Source organism: Pelobates fuscus, chromosome 2 (genome assembly GCF_036172605.1).
Source record: "Pelobates fuscus isolate aPelFus1 chromosome 2, aPelFus1.pri, whole genome shotgun sequence".
Lineage (NCBI taxonomy): Eukaryota > Metazoa > Chordata > Amphibia > Anura > Pelobatidae > Pelobates > Pelobates fuscus.
In genome coordinates this window covers 368,963,001-368,978,423 of record NC_086318.1, presented here as the reverse complement: position 1 = coordinate 368,978,423, position 15,423 = coordinate 368,963,001, and the positions used below count along the sequence as shown (strand labels likewise).

At 39.7% G+C, this 15,423-nt stretch overlaps 1 protein-coding gene across 2 annotated transcripts in view; it reads right to left on the bottom strand.

Annotated features, from left to right (window-relative positions):
- Positions 1-15,423, bottom strand: part of SYNDIG1 (synapse differentiation inducing 1) — a 353,167-nt gene that overhangs the window by 226,592 nt on the left and 111,152 nt on the right. For both annotated transcript variants that reach the window (XM_063443700.1, XM_063443701.1), the window contains exon 2: positions 2,403-2,971. In XM_063443700.1, the coding sequence (XP_063299770.1) occupies positions 2,403-2,882 (480 nt within the window). In that variant the 5' untranslated portion in view covers positions 2,883-2,971. The remainder of the gene's footprint in view (positions 1-2,402; positions 2,972-15,423) is intronic.

Here is a 15,423-nt window from a genome sequence, read left to right as displayed (position 1 = left end):
TCCATAAAACTCAGGTTCAAACTACCAGCTATAGGCAATTTACAGCCCCTAACTATGTTCCTACAGTCTGTGCTTGTAGGGGAGCAGCAAGCAACTCACCATACCATACCTTACTATACCAGGCTCGAGGGCCAGATATTCCATTAGGCAAAGTTGTCACCTGCGTACAAGCGCATGCCTAACAGGGGAACCTACTCTACCTGTTAAAACTCTCTCCCTACCTCTTGCCTGCTGCCTGCTGCCTGCTGCTTGTTTATTGGAACAGTTACTACTGGACTCCAGGATCTCTGTATTCAGCCTTAGGGAGCCTGATTCAGGCATAACACCATCAGGGGTCAAGTCCTGGGGAAATGCCCTGTGTTTGTTTTGAACAGCGCAAGCAAATGTACATGACAATGACCCTTTTACACTACATTTGCTGGTGTCTAGTTTCTGGTGTCCCCATAAGTGGGATATCAAAGAACAAAATCGGACAGCACTGGCGTGTGTGTAGAAGGGGCTGTTTGTGGTTAAGTGAGTGTGTAAAGGCATCTGTGTTTGGTGAACCTTGTCTAGCTAGGGGCTAGGATGTGTGTGCATGTATACAATATAGAGATTGTGTGTGCTAACAATGGCTGTAGTATGTGTGTCTGTGTGTAGATAATTGATGCAGAGTGTATGTGTATTGGGGTTGCATTGTGTGTGTTTATCAAGGAGCTCTAGTATGTATGAATATATATATATATATATGGTTTATATCGTCTGTGTAATGGGGTGAAGTGTGTATGTGTGTGGGGTTAATTTGTGTGGGGATGAAGTGTGTGAGGGGTATACTGCATGTGTATGGAAAGGTCTACTCTGTGTTAGTTGAGCATACTTTGTGAGGGGTCTCATTACTGTGAGGGTGTAATGTGTGTTGGGAGGTGTACTGTGTGTTGGTCTACCGTGTGTGGGGAATGTAGGTAGTGGGATGGGGAAAGGCTTTACTATTTTTATTTTTATTATTATTATTATTATTATTAAAAAATAATATTACCCTTTCCCTGTTCTTACTTTGCAGGGAGGGGGCAACCAGTTCCTTAGTGATCCAGAGGGCTTCCTATCCACCACGTGCAGGAGAGGGCAGGAGATGAGAGCTATCTCTCTTGGAGCTCCAGCATTTACACTTAATGTCAGAGCATTGACGGGGGTTACCACTAAGTCATCCATACACATACAGACTGACCCATCCATATACACACAGACTGACCCATGCAAACACACACTGACCCATACATACTCAGGCTAACACTTACACACATACAGAGCCATACAAACACACTGCTACTCACTTTGCTGTGCACACTGCTGCACACTGTTGCACACACAAATGCCGCTACCCACAATTCTCACACACACAAACACACGCACACACACACACTACTAAAGGCTGCTGCACATACTGAACTACCAACACTGTTACCCCCACACACACTACTACACAATACACATGCTGCTACCCACACTGTTACAAACACAAACTGACACATACACAGAAATACATACACACGATGCACATGTAGACATGCACTCAGATACACACATGCACACACTACATATACATACATACAAACACACAATATGTGTTTATATTCACAAATGTTATAATATTTAAATGGTCAAAACTACAGGAGCTCATGATGTAAAACTGGCCCTGCAGACTGGGCATTGTTAATAGACTAATATCAGACACACCAACAATATAGAGCTGCTAGAAAAGAGGGACATTATGATCGAAATATAGGAGTCATATATTTGTGGCAAGTCCTCATATGCTATAATATATGTCATTTTATAAGCTCTCACAGGGCTGGATGTGGCATACATATTTACAGATGGTAAAGAGCATAAAACGAACATATGAAGTACCTAACTTGACTATTAAAAGTATTTTCTCACTCAGTAGAAAGAGTGTGCAAGGAAAAGGATCAGTGACTGCAAAGCCAACCTTACAGTAACTATTAGTAATTTTACTGGTTCTAAGGTTACTATTGGGAAAGAAAATAAATAAAACATGGACTATTAAATGAGTGGAGGTAGACTGAATGTGAAGACTGGTAGACTGAATGTGATTATATAAACTAATTGAGAGATAAAATCAGGAGATATTAAAGGAGCTAGACTAATTTTTGAAAAATATAAAAATAATAATCTCCCACAATGCTGTTTACCCCATTATCAAAATCGAAGTGGCTGAATACATATAGCATTCCAAACTAAAACGTCCATCTATCCCTTTCCAAATAATCCTAAGACACTCAGAATGCATGCGCAAGTCACTAGATACATGCACATAACTCTTTACCAGCTCTAAAATCTGTAAAACACAAATCATGTCATGTCCCTCCTCACATTCCCCATAAAATACAAATGATTTCACTGACCTCTAATTCTTGGAAATCTTCCTCTTCTTCGACATCGTATGAAAGAGTGTGAATTTTGATATCTTCGGACGAGAGGTCAATGAACTTACTATCAGGGTAATCAAGACTGTCTTTGGTAGGAGATCTGTCTTCGATAAAAGTGGTTTCACAACATTCAGCACTGACATTCTCACCCCAAGAACGCAAGACATTCTCTGAGTACAGAATGATGTTTGGGCGGTAGTGAGACTCCACAGTCTGTTGAAGCATATTAGGATCCAAGAGTTGTTGAACTGGGTCATTTTTAATGTTGTCCAGGCCAGTCTGGGGTGAGATAGTTCCCACAATGTGGGTTTGGTATTGCGGAGTTGGATAAACAGACACCATCCCGTCTTTGTTCTCTGCCATTAAATTTCTTGTGTTGATTAAGCCATTTCTTTTCCCAGCCTCTGTGATTTTATTATGCATAAGCACACTGCTCTGTTCAATTAAACCATCCATATTTGGTGTTTGTGTGTCTTTCCTGCGTCTCTGGCTCCACTTGTAACTGGGAAATGCAGGTCACATTTGCCTAATGGCTTTTATTTTTCCTGAAAGCGATAAAAACAAATGATGTAAAAAAAACACAAAGCAAGCCAGCAACATCAAAAACAAAGAATAATCAAATGAGTCGATTTAGTGTACTCGTTATTTCAGAAGGCATATCATGCATCTTTAACATTCTGAATGCCAGAAAGGCAGGATTGGACTGTGGGTTAATGGGTTCTAACTTCTCAACTGTGCAAATGTTTAATCAACCCCTAGAATTCAGCACTTGAAAGCTGGTTCTCTGCCTAGACAAAACATTAAGTAAATGTTTAGTGTGTTCAGCAAAAGCATTTAAGCAGATGTATCATTTAATTCTTTGTTTAAATTTTAATTACAAGAGAAAAGAAGAAAAAAGTCAAGTAAAAGTCTCCTACAGACAGTATTGTAATAAAATAGCCCTTTCAGGTTTCTCTGAAACAGAAAAATGTTTTCAGCTATTCGTAGTAAAGTTTACGTTATAATGAGTAATATTTCTTTGTAATACTTTTACAAATTTACAAGTATGTAAAATCTTGCACATCTGTTTCAATAATGCCTACATTTCAGTGTTAGTACATAAATGATAAGGTTAGGAAGTCCCTTTAACAAATTTATATATATATATATATATATATATATATATATATATATATATATATATATATATATATATATATATATATATATATATGGAAATCTATTCACAAACAGGACTATACATAGGACACAAGGTTACGCATTTAGACTGGAAGAAAGGAGATTTAGTTTAAGGCAAAGAAAAGGTTTTTTTTTTACAGTAAGAAGAATAAGGATGTGGAATTATCTGCCTGAGGAAGTGGTTTTATCAGAGTCTGTACATATGTTTAAACAGCAACTGGATGCATACTTGCAAAAACAAAATATTCAAGGATATCATTTTTAAAGTGTGGTTGTAATAGCTTCTTGATCCAAGGATAAATCTGACTGCCATAATGAGGTCAAGAATGATTTATTTTTTGTTTATTGCAAAATTAGAAGTGCTTCAAACTGAGTCTTTTGCGTTCATTTGGATCAACAGCAAAAAACAGATAAGACTGAACTTGATGGACACATGTCTATTTTCAGCCTATGTAACTCTGTAAACTAGTATCTGTTTAGATGACCCATGATGTATTTGAAATTAACTACCGACAGAAAATCAAAATGAATCTAGAGAATTTTGGATTGGCTAAAAAACATGCCATTTTGATGATGACACAAAGGGGGCAGCGCCAGCCCCTAAGGTGAGTTTTAAACTTTTATAGGACGGTTAAGAGGGGGTAAGCCACCTGTATGGTGGGTTTAGCACTATAGGGTCAGGAATACATGTTTGTGTTCCTGACCCTATAGTGATCCTTTAACGTGCTCCGAAGGTTGGCATTATTCAGTGTGAATTTATTGCAAAATAATCTGTTTAAATTAGACTTGAACACAATATCTGCTTAAGATTTGTTATAGGTGCTCAAATCTCCTCTCTTCTTCTGTCTTTGTCTCCTAATGTTTCTCTAGACGCATACATTGAAAAACAGACAAAAAATAGTAAATCGCAAAAAGCCTATATAACGTATTCATTTTTCCACTAAAGTGCTGTTCTGTAAAATGGACAGTTTGCCAAATGTATTATGTATCTTTATTAACAACATAGTAAAGCTCAGAGACCTTATTTGTTGATGATGTGTAAGCTACATGAATAAAGGAAGTGCTCGATGATTGCCTTAGAACTCTAGGCTATAATTTTAAACATATGTCCTCTTTATAAAATGTGTCAGAGTGGTCAACATCATCAGTCAGCATATCTGGAAACTCGCTGGGTTTTCAAATGTTTCTCTGAGTTTTTTCAGCCATATTATCATACTACCAAGTTCTGGGGATACATATGTGGTGATGTTTCAAAGTGTTATGAAAAGTGATGGTTAAATTCAGGCATTATTTTGATTATATTTATTAAAGTGTCTGAAAAGAGAGAGTTTTCTTGAGAAATTTTCATTTCAGAAAACCATTTCATTTTCTGCCTGTATTTTTTTTTTTTTTTTGATGTTTGGGTATTTGAGCCCTTAAGATCTACAGTCTTGGTAAAAACGATAGCTAATTGTTCCTATTTTACTACATTCCCACTGCTGTTTGGTAGAAGGGTATGTGTTTTGTAATTGTATTTTTTCAGAAAACCACCACATTTAGAGTGGCACAAAAAAGAGAAGTGACGATGCACCACTGAAAAAAAATAGCATTTATTCAAAAATGACAGTTAGGGAACAAAAGAAGAAACAGATTAAATAAACTGACAGATTTAATAAATTGAGCCAAAAATTAGCTAAACGTTACATAGAAACATAGAATGTGACGGCAGATAAGAACCATCTAGTCTGCCCAATTTTCTGAATACTTTCATTAGTCCCTGGCCTTATCTTAAGTCTAGGATAGCCTTGTGCCTTAAACTCCTTTTATTGTGTTAACCTCTACCTTAGATGTACTACTTAGGTGTAGCGTTGACGACACTGGTAAATCTCCCTCATAGTTCCCAAAGTAGCATGATGACATGGTATAACAGTAAAATCACTTTACAAATAAAACCTAAGCTCTACACCAGGGATAGTCAACCTGGTCCCTGAGGCCTCGATGGCCATGGACCAAGGCCGGCAGGGGAGATCCTTTCATCTCCTCTGCCGGCCCATGCAGAGCCAGCCTTGCTGTAAGCCCTCTCAGGCTGGTGAGGAGATCAAATATCTTCCTCACTGGCCCTTGGCACTTAGTTCCAGCAGAGGAAGGGAAGGGCCTGTGGCCCTGTGTTCCTCCTGCGAGTAGGCTGGTGGGAGCGTTACTGCATGATATTTTGGCCATGCTCTGATACAGTGTTGTGCTTACAGAAGGACAGGAGAGTCAGCCTGCAGCCAGAGGAGCTGCAGGCTAAAGTGAACATGCACCCCTCAAACACAACACCCTTCACACACACACACTGCACCCTTCACACACACTGCCCCCTCACACACACACTGCACACTTCACACATACTGCACCACTCACACACACTACACCCTTCACACCCTTCACACACACACACACACGTCACCTCACAGACACACAAATAAAAACAAAGTAGAATAGAGAAAAAAGGGGAAAAAATTATACATTTAAGCACGTATTTAAAAAAAAAAAATATAAACCTTGTTTTAAAAAAAAATTAAAAAAAATCGCACCAGTGGTATAAATTTAGTTACTGTAGCACTGGTGGGCAGTAAGAAAAATGTACCATCAAAAAAGATACAAAAGGGTATTAAAAGGTTGACTACCCCTGCTCTACTCCATAATATTGTGTGTTGTGTTGTATCCCTTCTTACAATACACCCACCAGCAATGTTGGCAGTTATGCCCTGCCAAATGTAATTTCAGTGAATTTAAAAAATATTACCAAAACTCTATTTACATTATGAAATGCACAAGTTCTTAACACAAGAGAAAAATCCTACAACATATTTTTTTAATAACAAAACATAACTAGACACGTTTACTCACTGCTTCAATCTATTGATCTGACATATTATGCACATAGAAATCACAGCACAGTATATACAGTCAAAAACTCTTAAACAACAGAATATCAAAGATATGATATTCCAAAAATCGCTGGACAATCATAGGACACCTTGAGTTCAAGAGTCTATTCCGTTAGTAATAATCTTGTTTGCTTACCAATGTCTGGTACAGAAAATTACAAGTACCACATTGGGTGGCATGATTGGACTCTTCAACTTTAGATCAGATGACTATAAAGTTATTAGGTATAGCATATCACTTTCTCCACATATCCAAGTCTGATATCTTCTAATAATTTTTAGATAGGAACAGATCTACTTATTAATCAAATCTGAATATCGAACTTTATAAACTTGGCTCTCATACCAAGGCATAACCATAATTTATTATAATCTTTTAGGCAGAAAAACCCCCATAACGTTTGCTTACTATACTTTTTACTGTCAAAATCTGTTGTAATATTAACTGGTTTAAATCTAGTCAATAATTCATGGAAAAGGAAACAGAATAAAAAGAGAGTAAGTCATTCATTTGGTCTTAATTCTCCAGACAGGTAATTATTTTAAAGTTTTTGTTTAATAAGATTTTCAGGAGTCCGAAACTGTAGACACTTGGGAAACCAAATCTCAGCTGACTCATAAAAGCCTGTATATATACAGTAAACATACCAAAACTGCTTGGGATCAGTAAATAAATTAAACAGATTTTATTTTCAAAATCCCACATAAAAATAGAAAAAAATAAAAACACTGAATATGTTTAGTCTCTTTTTTTTTTTTTACATAATTAAATTATCTTACATAAAAATAAGAATAACTGTGTCACTAAATATCGGATTTTTTTTTATTAAGTCTGTAGTAAAAAATATAGGGTGTAAGGAAAAACTTAAATGACAACTATAAAGCATTAAAACAACAAAATACATATGTATTTTTAAGCAATTTGAAAAAAATCGGTAAAAAAGGCACCATATACATAGGTTACAGTATATCACAGGAGGCATGAGCTGATTTTCTGCATAGAGCAATAATGTCTAGAAACACAAAAATAAAATAAAGGCACTGTAATGTAGTTAATTTCAATAGTTCTAACGAAATAACCTATAAAACACAAAATCTTTTTGCATAAAACATAACATGCCCAGACCCGTCTGCAGTCTGTCAAATGTAAATTGAATTTTTTAAAATTTGGATTCATAAAGGCAATTTTTAAGACACACTTATACGTAAAGATTGTACAGAGAAATTACTTTCTTTGCAGGCAGATGAACGTCATAGACAGAAAATTAAGCAGTGTTCGCAATTTTACAGCAAGAGTCAAAGCATCAATAAGAGACAAAATAAAAATGCTACTTTATACATTATTTCTTTTTAAAATTATTTATCCACTTGTTACATTGCTGATGTGAAACCTGACGTACTTCCCTAAAATCATACTGGTTGACAAGCCGATAGGAATGGGCTTAGTAGAACAGGTGTGTGTGTGTGTGTCTGTGTGTGTGTGTTTTCAACCGCTATCAACTTTGTGTGTTTCCATGTTATCTCTCAATAAAAAGGCAAAAACATCAAATACTTATCTTGGAACTCTTTCAAAGTAATGTCACATCGGAATTGTTCTTAAAAAAAACATAAGAGCTGACACAACTCATGTAGTAGTAGTAGTGCAGTATATCAATACATTCTAGATATATGCAATAGATATCCAAGAGAATCTTTCACATGGGTTTGAGCTAATGAGCTAGCTCACACTTCATTTTCCTTTGGCTGTTTAGGAAGTCACTCCTCTAATTGCACCAGTGAGATATCATTCTTCCTTAAACTTCTCTTTAGTGATGTCGCAAACATAAAATTTTCGGTTGGCGAACGCGAATTTCCGCAAATGTTCACGAACGGGCGAACCTGACGAACCGCCATAGACTTCAATAGGCAGGCGAATTTTAAAACCCACAGGGACTCTTTCTGTCCGCAATAGTGATGGAAAAGTTGTTTCAAGGGGACTAACACCTGGACTGTGGCATGTATCTCTATATTACACACAGTATCTCTATATTACACTCAGTATCTCTGTATTACACACAGTATCTCTGTATTACACTCAGTATCTCTATATTACACACAATATCCCTGTATTACACTCAGTATCCCTGTATTACACCCAATATCTCTATATTACACACTGTATCCCTGTATTACACTCAGTATCTCTGTATTACACACTGTATCCCTGTATTACACACTGTATCCCTGTATTACACTCAGTATCTCTATATTACACACAGTATCTCTATATTGCACACTGTATCCCTGTATTACACACTGTATCCCTGTATTACACTCAGTATCTCTGTATTACACACAGTATCTCTATATTGCACACTGTATCCCTGTATTACACTCAGTATCTCTATATTACACTCAGTATCTCTATATTACACACTGTATCCCTGCATTACACTCAGTATCTCTATATTACACACAGTATCTCTATATTACACACAGTATCCCTGTATTACACTCAGTATCTCTGTATTAAACACAGTATCTCTATATTACACACAGTATAACGGGGGGACCTAATGTCCTCCCCCCTGGCCCCCACCCCTGAGCGGTGGGTGGCGGCCCTAAATACTAAAAAGGGGGGGGACCTAATGTCCTCCCCCCTGGCCCCCACCCCTGAGCGGTGGGTGGGGGCCCTAAATACTAATAAGGGGGGGGACCTAATGTCCCCCCCTGGCCTCCACCCCTGAGCGTTGGATGGGCCCCTAAATACTAAAAAGGGGGGGACCTAAGGTCCTCCCCCTGGCCCCCACCCCTGAGCGGTGGGTGGGGCCCTAAATACTAATAAGGGGGGACCTAATGTCCTCCCCCCTGGCCCCCACCCCTGAGTGGTGGGTGGGGGCCCTAAATACTAAAAAGGGGGGACCTAAGGTCCTCCCCCTTACCCCCACCCCTGAGCGGTGGGTGGGGGCCCTAAATACTAATAAGGGGGGGACCTAATGTCCTCCCCCCTGGCCCCCACCCCTGAGCGGCGGGTGGGTGCCCTAAATACTAAAAAGGGGGGGCCTAATGTCCTCCCCCTGGCCCCCACCGCTGAGTGGCGGGTGGGGGCCCTAAATACCAATAGGTGGGGACCTATTGTCCTACCCCGGCCCCCACCCCTGACCGGCGGGTGGGGGCCCTAAAAAAAATGTCCCCCCCAGGTGACTAGGGGTCCCCAAACCCCTAGTCACCCCCCGAAAGTATCCCCCTACCTACCCCCCTCACCCTAAAAATAATGAGGGGGGGGACCTTTAACCCCTTAAGGACCAAACTTCTGGAATAAAAGGGAACCATGACATGTCACACATGTCATGTGTCCTTAAGGGGTTAACTAAGAACCTGTAAAGAAAAAGAAACAAAACTTACCATTGGATGTTTTCTTTCTTCTAAAATCTTCTTTTTTCAGCCCCCAAAAAGGCCAAATAAAAAAACATAATAACCGACGCAATTTAAAAAAAAAAAAAAAAAAACGAGCGCAAAAAAAAACAATCCATCTTCACCCATGGAGGGCTCCGCGCAGACTGAGCTCTGCAGGGCGGGGGAAGGCTTATAAAGCCTTGCCCCGCCCTGCAATTAGGCTCAGAGCACTCTGATTGGTGGGTTTAAGCCATCCAATCAGAGTGATCTGACAGGTAAATGAAGAGACTGACAGGTAAGTCTCTACATTTACCTGTCACCGCACTCTGATTGGTTGGTTTGAAATCCACCAATCAGAGTGCTCTGTGTCGTTTTACACAGCGTGGGAAAGTTCTTTGGAATTTTCCCACGCTGTGTCATTTGACTCATAACACTCTGATTGGTGGATTAAGGAACCAATCAGAGTGTTATGAGTCAAATTACACAGCATGGGAAAATTCCAAATAATTTTGGATTTCAAACCAACCAATCAGAGTGCTGTGACAGGTAAATGTAGCGACTTACCTGTTAGTCTCTTCATTTACCTGTCAGAGCACTCTGATTGGATGGCTTAAACCCACCAATCAGAGTGCTCTGAGCCTAATTGCAGGGTCCTGCAGAGCTCAGTCTGCGCGGAGCCCTCCATGGGTGAAGATGGATTTTTTTTTTTTTAATTGCGTCGGTTATTATGGTTTATTATTTGGCCTTTTTGGGGGCTGAAAAAAGAAGATTTTAGAAGAAAGAAAACATCCAATAGTAAGTTGTTTTTTCTTTTTCTTTACAGGTTCTTAGTTAAAGGTCCCCCCTCATTATTTTTAGGGTGAGGGGGCTAGGTAGGGGGATACTTTTTTTTTGGGGGGGGGAGGGGGTGACTAGGGGTTTGGGGACCCCTAGTCACCTGGGGGGGAAATTTTTATCAGGGCCCCCACCCGCCGCTCAGGGGTGGGGGCCGGGGGGAGGACATTAAGTCCCCCCCTTATTTTTGTTTAGGGCCCCCACCCACCGCTCAGGGGTTGGGGCCAAGGGGGAGGACATTAGATCCCCCCAATTTGTGTTTAGGGCCCCACCCATCGCTCAGGGGTGGGGGCCAGGGGGGAGGACATTAGGTCCTCCCCCTTACTTTTGTTTAGGGCCCCCGCCCACTGCACAGGGGTGGGGGCCAAGGGGGAGGACATTAGGTCCCCCCCCCAATTTTTATTTAGGGCCCCCACCCACCGCTCAGGGTCCTCCCCCCTTACTTTTTGTGACGAAACCAACCTCGCCACTGGGCATTGGAGAAGCCTGTTTGCCCGCCTCCTACCTGCTGACTATGGCCCCTTGAAAATTGGTACGTATAGAGAACTATATTTGGGCATATTGTATTTTATTGTGCGACTGCTGGCCCTTTAAGCACAGTGAATGGTATTTTATTGTACTGCTGCTGGCCCTTTAAGAACTGTCTGGGGACATATTGAGACTTTGGGTAACAATACCCTTTAAGACTATGGCCCCTGAAAACGTATGGACTTTTATTGTGTGTGTATGGCCCTTTAAGAACCATCTGGGGACATATTGTGACTTTGCTGAACAATGCTCCTTTAAGACTATGTCCCCAGACCTGTAAAATAACTTGTTCCTGGCTTTCCCCCACTTGGTTCAGTAAATAGGGCTTACTGAACCAAGTACCACACAGGCGGACCACCCAGGAGTTAAAGTGTGCAGGCAATTTACCTCCCAGGCTGTGAGGTTACTGCCGGTTAATTGCACGTGGCGGCGGCCATCTTTTTTCAGTCGAACGCGGTCAGCGGTGTATGCTAAAGATTCTGTGGAACTGAAATCGGCTACACATTTTACCGAACACCGCTGACCCTTACCTTCTTCCATACTGAACTTGCAGCTCCAGAGACTAAGTCCCGTTCGAAATGGGACTTAGTCGTTTTTCGGCATGAAATTGACCGACCGCACTGCCCAAATCTATGGAACTGTTTTGGGCAGGAAATTGTGCTTGCGGTCGGTCATAAAGGACTTCCACCTAACTTTTGATCCACTGGAGGGATTTGTCTGATTTTTGGAAGGGTTTATGTTTGAAGTGTGCTGAGTTCATATGTAATTGTTATGAAGATTGGCTGTAGGGTTTTAAAGTTATAGCACATGTATAAAAACTGTATTTTCCCTGGCTGTAATAATTATGTTAACTGGTTATCTGAGGGGAGGGAACCTGGGGGTTGTAACCATTATGCTATTGGTGGTTTTGTCCCTCCCTGTGGGCGGTCTTATATGTGTAAGATGGAAATAAAAGCAGACTGGGTGTGCTAGCACCTCAGATCATCTTGTACCTTCATGAAGTTTCGGCTCATGTTTGGGGGATTGGAGAACTACACTCTGGGGATTGCTATAATCACTATACTCCCCGGGGTATTATCGCTGAGCTCTGCTAAGAGCTTGTTCCTGTTCCTGCTCTCTGGAATTCGGAGAGGTCCATCTACTGGAAGCTAGACCCTGGTCTTGGGTCCAGAGTGGGTAGCGTGGCGAGACCCCAACCAAGCTGCGGCGGTTCGTGGGAGTCTACAGTGGTTATAGTGTCTGGTGGAGTGCTTGGAGACCTCGGAAAGCACTAGGAGCATCCGTCAGCGGAGGGTACCCGGTCGGGGTGCCAGCGGTTCCGTTACACTTTTGTTTAGGGACCCCACCCACCACACAGGGGTGGGGGCCAGGGGGAGGACATTAGGTCCCCCCCAACACAGGTTACTGGCTATGGGGGGATAATGTATAATAAACACAGGTTACTGGCTATAAGGGGATCATGTATAATAAACACAGGTTACTGGCTATGGGAGATAATGTATAATAAACACAGGTTACTGGCTATGGAGGATAATGTATAATAAACACACAAAAAAAATAATACACAAAAAAAAATGTATGCAGGTTCTGAATTAATCTAAATTGTATGCTGTCTAGGAGGTGGGAGGGTCTGGGAGGGAGGGTCTGCTGCTGATTGGCTGGAATGTGTCTGCTGACTGTGAGGTACAGGGTCAAAGTTTACTCAATGATAACGAATAGGGGGCGAACCGAACATTGCATATGTTTGCCATCCGTGGCGAACGTGAACACGCTATGTTCGCCAGGAACTATTCGCCAGCGAACCGTTCGGGACATCACTACTTCTCTTACATGCGCTTTCAAAAGAGCAACAGAGACTACCAGAATAGTATACTATAAAAATAATCAAGTAAAATCAAGGTCAATCAATAAACGGCATGTAGTGGAGCCCTTATATTCCGCTCTATTATATTCACAGATTGTACAATAAAATTATATTAAATCCAGCAAGCTTTCTTGAAAAAACTCAGATAAAATCCTGCAGACACGTATTTAATCTTTTTCAAGGCTTCCTCAGTCTTGCCAATTAAATATATAAAAATGGCCTGAGGATCTGAGAATGACAGGGGGCAGAAGGGGACTGAAGAGGTTGTCGCACAAAATCTCCCCATGCCTGAGAATGCCACGTGACAGCAAATGGTATGACAGTATGGGGGATAAGATCTTCCACAAACCAAAGCAAGTGCCATGACTTCATTATTTTGGTGTTGAACCATTGTGGGTTACAGAAGGGTTGCGGTATATTTCGAAATATAATAATTTATTGTCTACATATTTTAAAGTATAGACATTATATATTTTTTTGTCTAATCTCCATCCATATTCTTGCACCAAACCCAATGCCGCATTCAGTCAACAAATGTTTTGACTTCATAGTTCTAGTATCACTGTGTCAAGTCAAGTGTCGGTCTGCAATATAACAAGCAGACAGCATTGGAGAAACATGATTTACAATACACACATCTATAAAGATCAGGTTGGTTGGTTCAAGTTATATATACATTAGTATAGGAGAAATTAAACAGAGAGGGGGCTGAAGCAAAGCATCAATTCAAATATTGTCTGGAGCTAGTGATAAGTAAAATATTGTCTGGAACTAGTGATAGGTAGTTATTAAATTGGGGAAGAGCAGTTTATGGCTAAAAATCATATTAGAGCTTCAACAGCCAGGAGAATATAGAATTATGCATGGCTTGATTAAAGGGACATTATAATGGCAGCGGGAGAGCAATAATTTGTCATATATGCTTGGAGAGAAGAAGGATTATGTTGTGAAAAATTGGAAGAAAATAAAAATAATGTGGGTTCATGTCAAAGTAACATTTCCTAATCCCATACTGGATAATTGTGTAGATGTTATTATTATTATATGTTTTCAGTCTTTCTTGTTAACATTAACCCCTTAAGGACACATGACATGTGTGTGACGTCATGATTCCCTTTTATTTCAGAAGTTTGGTCCTTAAGTGGTTAATAAACAAGTGCCAATGACTCAAAATTGATTGCATGATTGTGATGATGAGCAAAAACCTAATTAACCCCTTTAAGAAAGATGGCTGTCTTGACTGTCATGATGTCATAATATTTGTTAAAAGTTCTTGTTTGGACAGAGTTTAAGAAACATTCATGTTTACCTTTTTAGTAATGATATGAAAAATATCTGGAAGTGCTACAGTGAAAAATGGACCAATGGCTGGAAAGAACAGGGGACTTAACAGGATGCCAAGGATATTGTGCTTTGTCTCATAACATAGTAAACATGCTAGAATTATGTGGTTAATATTATTAAGAATACTATATGTGTATACAATTTAAAGATTGGTTGTATTTGACTCAATGTATATGTTATATTGCTCTTTTTGGCTGCATATTTCTGATCCAGATTTTCCATTAATTTAATTACAAAAGTGCTCATCTTTCACACCACTTTTCAAATATACCAAAACTACATTTTGCTTGATATATATAACACCAGCTGTGTTTGAGAGAAGAAACAAAAATTAACCTACATTTTCATTTATTTTTAATCTGGCAGTAATAGATGGCTATTTTTTTTCACTGTAAAACCTTCTTCCACTGTGTCTGAGAAAATTACTTTGCGTAATGGGATTATGTGTTTTTTTTAAACTAGAAAGGATTAGCGTTTGAATCCAAAACTGGGTATGTTTAGGATTTGGAAAAATGTGTTGTTTCCAAATCATAAAGGTTCTATTTCCAACATGGATTACTTTTGATATCTGTAATTCCATTTCAGCAAAGATGCTTTGGCAACATTATTATAGGCTTTCATTACATTATTCAGTACAGAGCCAAGTTTGAAAATCCAGAGAATTTTAATCGACTTCATGGAGGTTCAGAACTAATTTGATATACGCATAAAACCAGCTGTAGTTCAAAATGCAGCAAAACAATATACCAGCCTATTTTTTATTATGTTTTGTTTGTAAAATGGCAATATATTCCCCAACCTTGCTACAAGGAAGAACACTGAATATTTGTGGATGAGACAGTCCAGTTAGTTAACTCACCAATTCAAGCTTAACCTCCCATCCATCTTAAGCTGATAAAACAAGTAACACTGATTTAACTGCTTCTATATGCCAGGACATATTTAAAACAAATTAATATGT